Source organism: Festucalex cinctus, chromosome 12 (genome assembly GCF_051991245.1).
Source record: "Festucalex cinctus isolate MCC-2025b chromosome 12, RoL_Fcin_1.0, whole genome shotgun sequence".
NCBI lineage: Eukaryota > Metazoa > Chordata > Actinopteri > Syngnathiformes > Syngnathidae > Festucalex > Festucalex cinctus.
Window position 1 is genome coordinate 26,294,422 of NC_135422.1, and position 16,051 is coordinate 26,310,472.

General features: G+C 38.7%; 1 protein-coding gene across 6 annotated transcripts in view; it reads right to left on the reverse strand.

Annotated features, from left to right (window-relative positions):
- dicer1 (dicer 1, ribonuclease type III) overlaps positions 1-16,051 on the reverse strand; it is a 419,383-nt gene that overhangs the window by 185,135 nt on the left and 218,197 nt on the right. For 3 of the 6 annotated variants that reach the window (XR_013287765.1, XM_077540060.1, XM_077540062.1), the window contains exon 16: positions 10,619-10,798. The exons of 2 other annotated variants lie outside the window; for them this stretch is intronic. Coding sequence is in view for 3 of the 4 variants with exons in the window: in XM_077540060.1 (XP_077396186.1) it covers positions 10,619-10,798 (180 nt within the window). In the remaining variant the exon portion in view is untranslated. Of the gene's footprint in view, positions 1-10,618; positions 10,799-14,292; positions 15,294-16,051 lie in introns of those variants that run through there. One more of the 6 variants, XM_077540063.1, reaches the window with a different exon arrangement.

Here is a 16,051-nt window from a genome sequence, read left to right on the forward strand (position 1 = left end):
GTTGAGAGGCAGAGGTGGCCGTCATAAAACAAGTCATAAAAACTCAGTATATATAATAGACATAATAGTGTTTTACAACAACGCTGAACTATATTTACAATTTAATATGTACTAGTAGATGATTTTTTTTTTATTGTAGTTTAAAAAAAAATTCATGGCAATTTTTTAATTCATATAATTTCTAATTTCTAGTCCCTGATCGTAAAATGGCTGCACTTACCGCCGCGAGTACCATTACCTTAAAATTAGGGATGTAATGATGCATCGAAAACTGATTTAATTTTGAAGTAAACTGCTTTAAATATGCATCAATGTCAAAATTAAAAGCATCGATTCACAACGCCATGTTAAATGTTATGCCTTGAGCAGTTTTTCATTGTTTCTAGACAGATCCTTTTTAGGGACGGACATCATTTTGCGGATATCCGGTATTGTTTGGCAGGTCTTTGTAGACACCAGTAAAAACGTGTTTAGATCTTTCTAAGGAATCACTTTAATTTTTCAAGTTTTGTAAGTGGCTCCTCATTTACTTAATGAGGCAATTTATCATCTGACCGCTGTCAGATATATTACGCTCGCGGTGAAATACGTGTCACTGATGTAGTGTCTTAGTACTCCAGTAGAGCCATGTTACACTTGTTGAACCGACATTGAGTCTTTATTTGATTTTGATTTGATTCGTCTCAAACAAGCACAGCAATAAAAACAAAGGAAAGAAAAAAAAGCTCAATTTTCTAAAAAAAAAAGCTCAAGTTTGAGAAGGGCAGTGACGTATGTGGTCCAGATGGTGGGTCAGGGTTGTGGGAAACAAAATGATAATTTGTTAAGGCCTAAACACTAGATTTGGTCGATTTGTCTACATCTGGTGGCCAAATTGGAGAATGCATCCAGGAGAAGTATAGGAGCTATAATATTTCTCGACAGAATATGCCAAGTCAGCTTAATGTGCTCCAACTTGTGTTTTATGGCCGTACAAATTACATCGCATTTTAAAAACAATAACACAATACCCCTTTTTATATGATGTTAAAAACATGAATGTTTTTATAGATGTGTTAAAGACGATAAGTTGATGGCCAAAGAAGATTGCATGATGTTACAGTGTGATGACTGTATCTGTTTTTATTTTTGTTTGGTTTATTTCTCTTTTCCAATTAAGAACAAGAAGATTATACAGTGTTATCATAAATTAGATGAAATAATGATCGATCACTGTTGTTTTACTAATGTACGACAACGTCTGGGTAGATTACTAGGTCTGAACAATTGCAATAATTCCTGGAACATAGTGGCTGTGGAAATGGAGTGATCACATTATTGGTCTTTGGCTTCGTAAGGTTACTCTTTCAGGACTGATAAGTGAGTGTAGACCGGACTGACTTCAAAGAATTAAAGGCCGTTAGTAACCTAGACGAGTGTGTTCCAACACCGACTTAGAACGAGCTTTCGTCTTCTTATAAGGAAGTGTTAGTGCTGTATCAAGAGACAACGGAGAGCTTTGATCCTTTGACGGAGAGTCGGTCAGTATAAATTTGCCGATTTATGTCCTGGAGGTAAGCGGAATTTAACAGCAGACAAAAGCAACACTTATCAAGTTACCCCATTGCACAATTTAAAATCAGAATTCATAAAAACATACACAAGTATTTCAGAACATTTTAGAAGATTAAAAGAAGTTTAAGGACAAACCTTTTTGTGAAGGAAAATAGTAAAATAACTCGGGCTGTTAAAATTAAAGCGTTAGGGGGGCACTCGTGAGCCGAAATGGAGTAAAGACGTGCTTCTCTGAGCTCCTGCAGACTTTTTCTCATTTCACTTAAAAAAATGACATTTTTCCTGCCCTTTTGAAACGAAAATTTGTGTATTGCAACTTTGAACCTTTGAGGACTCGCAAACGTCGCTCATTTCTGTGCATGGCGGATAAACTACAAAAATTTAAGTTCGACGGCGCTGGTGAGAAGCCCAAAAGGCCGACAACGAGGCAACAGGCTACTGAATCGGATAACTCCAAGACCAAACTGTCACCTCGGGACATGGGCGACGACATTAAAGCTCAGATTCTGGCGACCTTGAGAGGCGACATCACCCAAATCATAAGGGAGGAACTTAAGAACGCCTTGGCGAATGACTTCGCCGCTCTCAGAGCTGAGCTCCAGGCGGGGCGGGCCGAGATTGCTAACAGTGCTGTTGCGGTGAATGTTAGATTTGATAGCATTGAAACCGACGTCCAGGAAGTGAAGGATGATATGTCTGCATGGTCTGATGATGTAACCGAATTGAAAGCCACGGTAAAAGGGCTCCAGAACGACGTAAAATCACTTCGGGAGAAGTGTGAAGATCTGGAAGGAAGGATGAGGCGTGGAAACATTCGCATTGTGGGCATCGATGAATATCCGAACTCCAGTAGTCCAAAGGAGGTGTTTAAATCATTAAACACGTTCTACAGCTGGACAGGGATGTCAAAGTTGATCGCTCGCACCGTACACTTGCACCCAAGAGGCCAGGTGACGACAGGCCCCGAGTGATTGTTGCCAAGATGCATTACGATGGGGATGCTGCGGACATCTTGAGAAGAGCCAGGGAGAAAGCCCCGCTGACGTACAACGGAAAAAGGATCAGCTTTTTCCCGGACTACACCACGGGAGTTGCGAAAGCCCGAGCCGCATTCACAGATGCACGGAAAGCTTTGCGGGGGCGTCGTGATGTGCGTTTCGGATTGTTCTATCCAGCAAGGTTCCGTATCACCTTCAAGAATGAAAGCCTGGAGTTTCAAGACCCCGGCAAGGCCATGACTTACATCCAGTCTACTATCCTTTCCGTGCCTGAGGGGTAACCTTAAGGTACTGTGTGCTCGAAAATGTCGCCAGTCTCTGCTGATAGGAACGGTGACATATTATATTGTTGCTTGCACAATTTGGTTTATCATTTACATAAGGTACTGGCAATTTTTTTCCCTTACCTGGAATTGTTAATTGTTAATAATGTATCATTTGTACTTTTGTTTAGTAGACTAAAATTGAATACTTGTCGGGGTTTTTTTTTCCTCTTATTCCATATGTGATCTGCAGGAGCCAGAGCTCCAATGTTGTTTTGGTTGGTTAATTCACAGTTTGGTTTTTGTTCCTCTCTTTTGGAGTGGATAGAGCACATCGTGTCAGACGGTGTGTTTTGCTGCTTAAATACAGTGGCTAAGGACGTTATCCCACACTTTTGCGTTTCATATGTTAGTTTTTTTGTTATTAGTGTTGTTTTCTTTTGCATTCTGATCTTCCTGTTCCCCGGAGATCTAGTTACATTTAGGAGAACAATAGAGCTATTATTTTTTTACATGTTATGGTGTTACTTCTATAAAGGTAAAAGTTTTTTATTTTGATCAAACATTCCTGAGCACAGCTATGTCATTACATATGTGGTCACTACTATGCCTCTCTTCACTCGCCTCTCCCCCAATACAATCCTCAAATTGCCTTATTTGTACAACAACTAACTGTTTTATGTCATGAGTCCTCTGACAATTATAAGTTATAATGTGAGAGGGTTGAATAGCCCGATCAAAAAAAAGAAAATATTATCACAGCTTAAACACCTCAAATGCCAAATTGTCTTACTGCAAGAAACACATTTATCAGAGGATGAGCACCAGAAACTGAGGAAATCCTGGGCTGATAAGGTGTATTATTCATCTCACTGCTCTGGGAAAAGAAGAGGGGTGGCAATATTAATGCACAGACAAATTAATTTTGCTGAAACATTAGTACATCGAGATGAAGAAGGCAGGTTTATACTGGTCAATGGGCTCCTAGATGGCATTGCAGTTTCTATTGTTAATGTCTATGCCCCAAATCAGGATCAACCAGGCTTTGTGAAGTTATTATTTAATAGGATTGCGGAGTATAGCTCTGGCCATGGGTGGAGATTTCAACTGCGTAATGTCTCAACAAGATAGACAGTCTGCATCTCAAACCGCATTACCAAAAATGGGAAAAATTCTCAAATATTTGTCTGCAGAGGCGGGTATTGTAGACGTATGGAGATCCAAATTCCCGAAAGGGAGAGACTTTACATTTTATTCTAACAGACATGCAACCTATACGAGAATTGACTATTTTTTTACTCCTAAAGCTGAACTGCATAGGGTTGAAGACATAAATTTCATGCCCATCACAATTTCAGACCACGCTCCAGTCATTCTCCAGTGGGATCTGGGCTTGACACCAACCCCAAAGCAATGGAGATTAAATGCATCTCTCCTTAACGACAGAGAATTTGTCGATTTTATTAAAACTGAGTTTAAGAACTATTTGGATACAAACAATACTCCAGGCATATCTCCTATTGTATTGTGAGATTGTGCTAAAGCGTATTTAAGAGGGAGTATCATTTCTTACGCTACAGCAAGAAAGCGACGCAAGCTTGCTAAGCAGTTGGAATTAGAGGACAAAATCCGTGAACTGGAGCATAAACACAAACAAGGGACGTTACCTAACCTAGCAGATCTTAGTAAAGCTCGTGAGGAACTTCAAGGGCTATTATCAGAAAAAATAGAGGGGAATTTACGATTTGCTAAGCACCAGTATTATGAATATGGAAATAGAGCGAGCAGGCTTTTGGCTTTTAAATTACGAAAACAACAATCCTCTAATATTGTGCATAAAATAAAAGTGGGAAGCAAATTTGTAGTCAAGCCCAAAGAGATAGCTGAAGCCTTCCGCAAATTTTTATAAACTCCTTTACCAAGATACTGATACCTGTACTGATGATTCTGAAATAGCACAATTTCTACAGAGTATTAATCTAACCGCGCTGCCTGAATGTGCTTCTACAGGCCTGGATGAACCAATTCGTGATTGGGAAATTAAACAGATTATCTCATCGTTTAAAAATAACAAATGCCCCGGACCAGACGGAATAATAAATGAGTTCTACAAGTGTTTTCAGGAAGAAGTAACTCCCCTCCTCTTAAATGCCTACCATTACTCATTACAAACCAAAACAATGGCTTCATCCTGGTCAGAAGCAACAATAGTAGTATTACATAAGGATGGCAAAGATCCTACTAATTGTGGCTCGTACAGGCCTTTATCTATGTTAAATGGGGATGTACGTATTTTGACAGCTATACTGGCGCAACGTCTAAACAAAATAATAACGAATATCATTCATCCAGACCAAACTGGTTTTATCACTGGGAGACACTATGGTATCAAAAACAGAGTAAGACCAGGACTGCAGTCCTGTCATTAGATGCACAAAAGGCGTTTGACCGAGTTTCATGGAAATATTTAATTCATACGTTAAGAAAATTCAAATTTGGCCCGAAGTTTATTGATTGGATTGAAACAGTATATTCTTCCCCTCAAGCAGCTGTCAGGGTAAACGGGTTCCGGTCTGCAAGGTTTAATTTGGAACGTGGATGCCGGCAAGGTTGTCCGCTCTCACCCTTGCTCTTTGCTATCAGCATTGAACCGTTAGCGCAACTCATTAGAGATGACGATGATATAAAAGGAGTGTTGATTGGCAATGAAAAACATAAAATATCTCTGTACGCCGACGACGTCCTTATGTATTTGACTGAGCCGTCCACTACAATTCCATGTCTAATGAAGGAGTTATCATTATATGGGTACTACTCTGGGTACAAAATTAATGTAGATAAGACAGAAGCCATGGATGTTCTGGGTGATATCCCTCTGGAGCTAAAACGGCAAAGCGGGTTTCGTTGGCCAAAAGAGGGAATACAGTATTTGGGAATTTCCATTCCCATCTCATTAGACAATTTGTATAATGCAAATTATGGCAGAATAATTACTACTATAAAAAACGATTTAGATCGTTGGTCAGCACTGCCTCTCTCACTCATTGGACGCATAGAATCCATTCGTATGAATGTTTTACCAAGGTTTTTATTCCTATTCCAAATGTTGCCTTTAAAAGTACCTAGGACTACATTTGAAGAAGCGGATACAATTTTTTTCAAAATTTATATGGCAGGGGAAGCGCCCCCGGATAAAATATAAAACACTTCAAAGAGTTGGGGTAGAGGGTGGACTTAATTTACCCAATTTGAAATATTATTTCTGGGCAGCACAATTGAAACCTTTGATATCATGGTTGCAAAGTGATGTTCATACGAGATGGTTAAGCATTGAACAAACAATGTGCTCTGTGCCTCTGCAAGCTTTGCCATTTGTTGACATTTCGGTTTTGGGTTTGGGAAGGTGGACTAAAAACACACTTGACATATGGAAGAGAGTCAGACTTGCCTTTAAGATGCCAACTCACCTCTCTGCTCTGTCTAGTATTGCACACTTGAAATCCTTCACTCCAAATAGTTTAGATGTGGGCTTTCGGAAATCGGCTGATCAGGGTCTTGTCTACGTTCATCACTTGATGGATAAAAATGGTTTATTGTCGTTCGAACAATTGGGGAGAAATTCACAGCTCCAAAAAAGTGATTTTTTTAGGTATTTACAAATAGTCTTTTTTGACATCTCATAAAGAATGGGGAAAAATAATGGACCCATCACCGATTGAAATGTTTTTAATTGAATGTCAAAAACGGCAAGAGCACAAAAAAGTTATTACAAAACTTTATAAAATATTTGTATTATTGGCTCACGATCAGCCCATTTCTGCAAAACAAAGATGGGAGGTGGAGGCGGGTCGGATTACATCTGATGAAAAGTGGAGAGAGGTATGTATGTTGGCGCACCGGACCAATAACTCCAACACTGTCATGTTTTGGTTTGGTGGGGGTGGGATTTTGTTTTCTTTTGGTGTTTTTGGTTGTCATGTATTCCTTGTCTCTTCCTTTGTCCCGTTATGTGTAATCACGTCCACCTGAGTGTGTCTTCCTTTCCCACTGTGTTGACCAATCAGCTCCCTTGCGACTTGTGTCTTGCCCAGCTGTGTCTAGTCATTGTCAATTAGTCTGTGTGTAGTCACCTGTTTTCCGTTCAGTTCTTGTTGAGTCATTGTGCCTGTTGTTGTTCCTGTTCCTGTTCCTGTTGCTGTCCCTGTTATCCATGCCATGCCTTGTGTTTGTTTTTGATCTTGTTAATTTTTCCATAGTACCTTGTTTACTTTTTTTTGTTAATTAAATCCCCTTTTTTACTTGCATCCCTGCCTTGCCCTGTTTTTGTTGCCCCCTGCATTTGGGTCCTTCCTCCAACACCCCCCCCATCGTGACAAACACATGGAGAGAATTTAAATGGAAGATATGTTGTAGATACTTCAGGACCCCAGACATTGTTGGTAAGATGACCCCTAATGTCCCAAGTCTGTGTTGGAGGAATTGTGGCACTGAGGTGCCTAATCACACACACATTTTCTGGTCTTGCTCCAAACTAAAGTGTTTCTGGGATGAAGTGTACAGGGCCATAAACCAGATTTTTCAAGTCATAATACCAAGGGACTTAATGGTGGCTGTACTTGCTACCACTCCACCTGGGGTGCAGGGACAGGCTGCAACATATCTTTTAAACATTCTTTTCACAGCAGCTCTAAAATGTATTACAAGCTCTTGGCTGCAAACTGAACCTCCCTCCTTTAATTTTTGGATTCAAAAATTGAGAGAAATCTATCACATGGAAAAGATAACCTACTTATTACGAATTCAAATGCATATTTTTAGAAAAAGATGGTGCCAGGTGGAAGATTTGATATTGAGGTCCAACTAGCAATACGCGCTGGGAGGGGTGCTTGTGGATGTACTACTCGTTGATTGTAGTGACTGTAGTGACTATTGTTGGCTGTGTAGGAATGCTAAGTATATAGATGACACTGTTTGTCTCCTAATTATTGTATTTTCTTTTCATATACATGTATATTGTTTTTCTTTTAAGGAATGTTGTACAAAATGCTCTATAGTTGTAAAAAAATAAATCAATAAAATGTAAGTTCAAAAAAAAAAGCGGCTAATAGATTAATTAATCAGAGAAAAATGTCGCATTTATCACGTATTAACACATATTAATCGCACTATTTTTTTTACCGCACTTGAGCCTTGAACGTAACCGCGGATGGTTACATTGAAGGCTGCGCAGGTCAGTGAGGAGGTCAATGCACGGCATTTCCTACGCTTGTTGTTCCAAGATGAGCGGGGTGACTCCAGTTGGTGTGCTCGGTGGTAAATTTCGCTTTAAAAAACACCCCGACGGGACTTTAAATCAAACAAAAGTAATTTGCTTTTAATTAATAATTGCTGAATTGCATCCAATTGATATGATGCTGTTACGTTTTGAGCAATACACGCATGCATGCAATACATGCATTTAATCAATGTTTGCAAATGACATTCAGATAATAAAATGCTTTAATGTCAAAATATTACGGTATTTTGTATTTCTTTTATATTACGCAAATACCCGAGTAATTTAGCTGATTAATCGTGATTAATCAAAATTAAAAAGTGTGATTAATCAGATTAAAAATTTTAATCATTTGACAGCACTAAAAAGAACACTAATCCTCAACAAAACTTTTAGAGCTTCATTTAGAGCTACTATCTGTCTCGCTTCACAAAGCTGAGATGTTGAGAGGGCAGAATATTAACCTGAACCACAAAAAAAATAACGAGACAAAAATGTAGTTAAACAGTCAAATTAGTTCATTTTCAAGTTGTTGTTTTTTTTTTTAAATAACGTTTACAAAAGGTTCATGTTTGTAACAAGGACAAAGTGTAAATGTTAAAATAAAAACATGTTTTTGTTATCAAATGAATCATTGTGTAGAAGAAAAAAAAAGCACAAAAAAAAAATCGAAACAAATCGAAAATCGGGAACTGAAAATCAGAAATTTAATCGGTCTTGAGTGAATCGTTTCATCCCTCCTTAAAATAAGACAGGTATTGGCACAGATGCAATACCTGGTACCGGTGGTCACCCATCATAGTCATGGTGATATCACCTCTGCCTCAATATGTATGGAAGCCCAAAAGTGTCAAAATTCAATAAATAAAAAGGCCTTTTTGAAATACCTATCCTTTTGATAAATAACAGGCAATTATGTAATATGGCCATTAAATTTTAAAACGAGGTGTTAGTATTATTATGAAAAGTGTTATGCTATTCTTTAATATGTAAAATATTTTATTTTGGTTAAATATTTCATAATGATGTGTATACTTCATGAAACTTTTTGATATGGACTTGTCATTGAAAGCAGAGAATCTTAACGAAATTTTGTGAGTAAGTGGCATACACTGAAAAGGAATTCAGGAAGGAGTTAATTTTATGTGTTATATATATTTTGAAATAATTGTCAGGTTCATTGTTAATCTATTTTTTTTCTGCCACTAATCGGTATCGGTCGGGCCCTACTGCAAAGCAGGTTCCACAGACACACCAGGACATTTTATAACTAGGCATTGGCCTTTATGAGTAATAATATCCAAGTATTAAAATTACAGCTCTAAAATGTGCTTATTTGAAATGTTATGTTACACATTCTATTTTGTTTTTGAACAAAATATAGAAAAATTGGTACAATTAGAAACATGTCCTGTGTTAAGTTTGTAAGTAAATGTTGATATTCTTCTTCTCTTTTAATTTTTTTTAGCAAGACAGTGTCAATCACTGGTGGGTAGGGCTGCACGATATTGGAAAAACATGCGACATGCGATATACTTGCTGAACATTGCGATATCGATATTATTGCGATATTTAACATGTACCTAAAGAAATTTCATTTTTATTACCTAATGAAAGAAAAACATTTTTCATGTGGCAAAATAAGCAACCTTAATGTAATCTTAGTTAATTAATTGTAATTATGTCTTGATAATTTTCAACTATTGAATGGTAATGCACATTTTAGTTAGCATCTGACTGGTCAAATTCATATAAAAAGCATAAAATTCCATATAAAACTTATTGCATGCCTTTGCGATATGCATATTGCAAGGGCCAATATCGCGATATCGATATTTTTTCGATATATTGTGCAGCCCTACTGGTGGGCTATTTTTAAAACAGACTTCACACGTACACTTTTTTTTTTGGTTTGAAAGAAGTAGGCTATAATGCAAACTAAACACTCAAGGCACTCAGTCCCTTTCGTCTGCTCCCCCACTCCGCACCTTTACTGCGCTCATGCGACATGCAGACTAATTGATGGCAATTAACTTCAAAGTGCTGCTTCTTAAGTACAATGCAAGTCGTCCAAATGGCTCCTCCACTCGAACATTCTGCCCCTTAAACATTGTGTATTGTAGCTCCAGTGCAGTACAGTGCATTTCTATTGGGTAATTTTGACGTTGACGTTTTTGCTACTTTGCGACTGGAATTCTATGGGGTTTATGCCATGGAAGAGGCGGGACTATTTTTGCACATCAGTTTGGTTCCGGTTAAGTTTGCGACGTGTGGGCTGCGTCAAAATACTTGCGCTTCCGACTTTGTGCCCTTTGGTTGCACATTCGCAACCCGGATTTGAACCAAATTGATGTGCAAAATCATGTCCCGCTTCTTCCGTGGCATATACCCCATTAGAGGCTTTACAAATAAGGAAGCGGTCGTTAATCGAGCGTTAAAAAATTTAGTGCCGTTAAGGCACTTTAAGTTAACGAGATAACGCGATAATTTTGACACCCATAATGAAAGCATATTAAATTCTAACATACTCGTGGTATGGGTTTAGCTGTCAGGATGCCGAAACATCTGGTGCTGTCCTCTGGTGGGTAAAGCTTTCTTCGGCGGAAGTTGAGTTCATCCGGGAGTGGCGTGGTGAGAACCATCCCAATGACGTAAAGGTAGTAAGTATGCTCGGGGACAGCAAAACTGATCCTCAGACACTCTGGTATCTGTAAATGAATAGGAAGGGACAGGTCATTTAAAATGACATTTTCATCCAACAGTCCAAAAACATGCATGGTCGGTTGACTGAACACTAAATCAGGGGTGCCCAAGCTTTTTAATTTGAGGGCCACATACAGAAAATCAGAAGGATGCAAGGGCCACATAATGTTATTTAGAGAAATTGTGTTTACAGTCTTCCCTCGCTATAACGCGGTTCACTTTTCGCGGTTTCGCGGATTTTTTTTTAAGTGCAATTTCGCATATTTTTTACAGTAATATACCCATTTTATAAAATTTATGAAGGTTTGAACATTGTCAATGTTTGAACAAGAGAGAAATGGGAGAACATGTAAATGCCTCAATGAGAGAAGTGTATAAATTCTGCGGTAGGGGATTTCTGAGCCTTAAAACAATTATAAGAGTTGTAAAACATAAAGCTAACTACTTCGCGGATTTCATTTATTGCGGGTATTTTTTGGAACCTAACCCCAGCGGAAAACGAGGGAACACTGTAGTCCTAAGAATTGTACAAATAATTTATTTGTGCTTTTGCATATTTAGAAAAATACGACAGTATATAAACCAATTTATTTGTAATATGGCAGTAGGGTTACTATAGTTTGGGAATTTTTCATTTTAGTTAGTTTTTATTAGTTTTCATGGTGGTTCTGTTAATTTTTATTAGTTTTATTTCTTTAATTAGTTTCAGTATTAGCATTTTTTTTATGTGTATGACTTGTGTGCAATATTTAAAAAACACCAAGGGAGCAACGTCATCTTAAGTTGCTTTTCTATTGGCTGCTGCTAGATGATGTCACTTCTGTGTGACAAAATTTAAAACGTCATTATTCCAGTTGATATCAAAATAAATCTACTAAAAATCACACCAAAGACTAAAATGAAGTAAATTTTTGCTATAATTATAGTTTTAGTTAGTTTTGTAAACATAAAATGTAATTTCAGTTAGCTTTCGTTTCTTAAAAAGCATTTTCATTTTTATTTTATTTTGTTAACGAAATTGTTTTTTGAATTTTAGTTTTAATTATTTCGGTAGTTTTAGTTAACTAAAGCAACCTTAAATAGCACCTGTGTTTTTCGACACCCTCCCTTCTTACTTTGACCATCTCCAAACATTTTGGTTTTTATTTTATTTGAACTGCCAAATGCCATTTTTAGCATATGTCGCGGGCCACTAAAAAATGGACGGCGGGCCACAAATGGCCCCCGGGCCGAAGTTTGGACACCTCTACTCTAAATGGTGTAATTGTACGAATGGTTGTTTGTCTATGTGTGCCCTGCGATTGGCTGACAAACAGCTGGGATAGACTCCAGCACTCCCACAACCCTCGTGAGGAAAAGCAGTTTGGAAAATGGATGGATGTCAAATATAACGTAACCTGGGATTTACACCGGATGCGGTTGCGGTGCAGTTGCGGTGCGTTCCGGCGACCAATTAGATTCCATTCATTCGAATGGTGCAATTTACACCACTTGCGTGTGCATTGCGTGTCGACGGTGCAGTTGCGGTGCGTTCCGGCGACCAATTAGATTCCATTCATTCGAATGGTGCAATTTACACCACTTGCGTGTGCATTGCGTGTCGACTGCGTCTCAGCTGCGGCGAGCCGCAGCCCTTCCTCAAGGATAGACCTATTTTCTATTTTTGACGGATGCCGCATCGGTCGGCCTCCGGCAAATTGCAAGCTAGCACAAAACACATCGAGCGGGACAGGAAGACCGACGCAGTTTCAAAATAAATTTCCGGTTACCTTTCAAGATAAAACACTCGCCAGCTCCTATTTCGCAAGCCTGTTAGCAAAACGTGATGTGGGCGTAGACGGGCCTGGAGTTAACGTGCGAGGTGCTCATTCACGGTTTAGACACCAGCAAACATGGACGAGGAGAGGTTTATATTGGAGGTAGAAAGCCACAAAATAATAAAAGTTCACCTCTCTTCTGCTTTTCTGTTGAGCACAGACTTTCTGTGTGTTTGTCGTTTTTAATAATGTCACATGATAGCGCGCGGTCACGCGAGACACGGCGGGAAGTGGTCGGTGATGGAGCTGCCGGACCGCAGTTGTGTGGAGCTGGTGTGAGTTGGCCAAAAAAATTGACGCGTCCGGAGCACGCAGTGAAGACGTAACCGCAGCCGCACCGCACACGCAACCGGTGTAAATACCGGGTAACAATCTCCACTTCCGCTCAAACAATAGTTAAACACTGACACGTTAGACTGAAACAGTCACACTGATTTTTTTTTTTTTTTGCCTATAATCACTGCTAAAATTAGCGTAAGTCTTTGCTCCTAGTGTGTTGCTGCTTTTAACCAGTTGTTATCTGCAAGAGTTTAGCTTTTTAACTGATGTTGCTTTTATACTCTCTGTAGCACTTGAAGATTTTTTTTTTTTTAAATGTAAAGTGCTTTACAAGTAAAAAGGTTTGTTCATAATGCCGGTACGCCCAATTCAGATATTTTGTTAAATCCTGTATTTGTATGTAGTTGGTAACAATTCCTTGGCACTCCTCCCTGTGGTGGTTGGCAGTCATCCCTCTCAGTGTGGATGAACTCCTCCTGGGTGCCTTTCCCGCAGGGTTCTTCTGTGCCCCGCCATGTTGTGGTTTGCGTGCGTGTCTGTGGGTACGATCATGGGGATATGGGGGGGGAAGGGATGGCTTTTTCTTTTGTTCAGCACTTTGAGTTGCATTTGAATGTATGAAAGGTGCTATGTAAATAAAGTTTGATTTGATTTGATTTATTGACACTTAGGCCAGAAGTGGCCGTCGCGAGTTCGGTACGAGATGGGTATCAACAGGAAAAATGACAAAAATTCCAAAAAGATTAATTCTCTGTTTCTTTTCATTTATTTTTAGCAGACAGTAGTGCAGGAAACAGTTAGGATGCAGATGACCCAGTTAGAATTGTTGATTAGATTATTAGATTACTGTGGGAATGCATTTCCCACAAAAATTCCCACTAATGACGATGATAATGTGACTAATGAACTTCCCATGCCACTGAAAGCTATCTTTGTCAATGGAAGATGGAAGATTTTTTTTCATACAGGATTTTTTTTTTTAAATAAAGCTCGAGTACTTTTAAGTGGTCATCTGCATCTTATACCAAGTTACCTTCAGCATTTCTAAAAGTTCTAAATTACACTATGTTGGACAAACCGTTACCTGCACGACTGTCTGCTAAAAATTTTGAAAATAAACAGGTCCTGTATCCGGTAGGCAGACAATTTATTGTTCATTACTTCCTGTTTATATATTCTGATTGTTTCTAACTCTACTCTTTAATTTTGTAACTGTGCAGTTTCCTCTAAGAGTGATTCTGAGTTGGTCACATGATTAGATCCCGAAAGCAGTACCGTGGCAAGAACTTTTTTTTTTTAATGCTTTATTTATAACAAGATACAAGAACAGTAAAAATTACTACAAAACAATATACATGAACAATCCATCCATCCATCCATCCATCCGTCCATCCGTCCATCCGTCCATCCATTTTCTTGACCGCTTATTCCTCACAAGGGTCGCGGGGGGTGCTGGCGCCTATCTCAGCTGGCTCTGGGCAGTAGGCGGGGGACACCCTGGACTGGTTGCCAGCCAATCGCAGGGCACACAGAGACGAACCATTCACACTCACAAGCACACCTAGGGACAATTCGGAGCGCCCAATTAACCTGCCATGCATGTCTTTGGAATGTGGGAGGAGACCGGAGTACCCGAAGAAGACCCACGCAGGCACGGGGAGAACATGCAAACTCCACCCAGGAATGGCCGAAGCCTGGACTCGAATCGGAGTCCTCAGAACTGGGAGGCCACGTGCTAACCAGTCATCCACCGTGCCGCCTTACATGAACAATATAAACACAAATACCATACAAAACATTTGGGTGCACAGTGTACCTATATAATACAAGGAATGAAAACAAAATAACACCAAACATAAAATAGAAAGAAAAGTGGCTCGAGGTTGTTGTTTTTTTTTTTTCTTAACATAAATCATAGTCTCTCTAATGTAACCTCTCTCACTTTATTTGTAAGCATATATTTTTTTAGGCAAAAGCCACGTATTTTCACGATCTATATCCTCATGTAAATTGTTCCAATAAAAGACTGCTGCAGGCTTTGAAACAATACCTCTATGAAATATTTCCCTTACACAATGATTTGAAGCCTGGTCACTTAATTAAAAGTAAGCACGTATTACCAATGTACAAAGTACTCGGGTCAAGGTTTGGAACGGTACATTCAAGACCTTTAGGAGCAGAAAGTAGCAACCGTCGAGAACCATCAGGTATAGCATCAAAAACAATAACGTACTCGTGCGGTGTGACAGGAAAACCATATACAAAGCAAAATTCTCCACATGTAAATAATTGACCATTCTCATTCAATAACTGACTAACTAAAGAAATACCATTTTCAACCCATCTCTTAATGTATAAAGATTTATTCTTATACCTAATATCTTGGTTGTTCCAAATGTAGTATCTGTGGGGAGAGAAATTGTGTTTGTATATCATCGACCAAGACAAAAGAAGCTGACTATGAAAATTTGCTAGTTTAACTGGTAACTTTGAAATATTAAAATTACATCTCAACAAAAATTCTAAACCTCCTACTGACTTGAAAACATGTGTAGTAATGAAATTCCATATTGAGTTGGGATTCTTCAAATATAACTTGATCCATTTGATTTTAAAAGAAACATTTAAAGAGGAAAAATCCAAAGCATTAAATCCACCAGAGGATAAGGTATTTATCATAACATTCTGTTTTATGTAGTGTATTTTATTTTTCCAAATGAAGTTGAATAAAATTTTATCTATCTTACTGCATAAGTCCTTTGAAACATCAAGAGCCATAACTGTATATATTAACCTAGAGAGGCCTTCAACCTAAAGACCAAGTTCGAAATCTTGGGGTATTAATAGACTCAGATCTGACCTTCAGTAATCATATTAAATTTATCACTAAAACAGCCTTTTACCAGCTGAAAAACATATCCAGACTGAAGGACTGCATGCGTCAAGCAGACCAAGAGAAGCTTATCCATGCTTTTATCTCCAGCAGACTAGATTACTGTAACGGTCTTCTGACTGGACTCTCTCAAAAGAACATAAGACAATTGCAGCTCATTCAGAACGCTGCAGCTCGAGTTCTGACCAAAACAAAAAGATCAGAACATATTACTCCAGTACTTAAGGATTTACACTGGCTCCCTGTCAGCTGTAGAATCGATTTTAAAG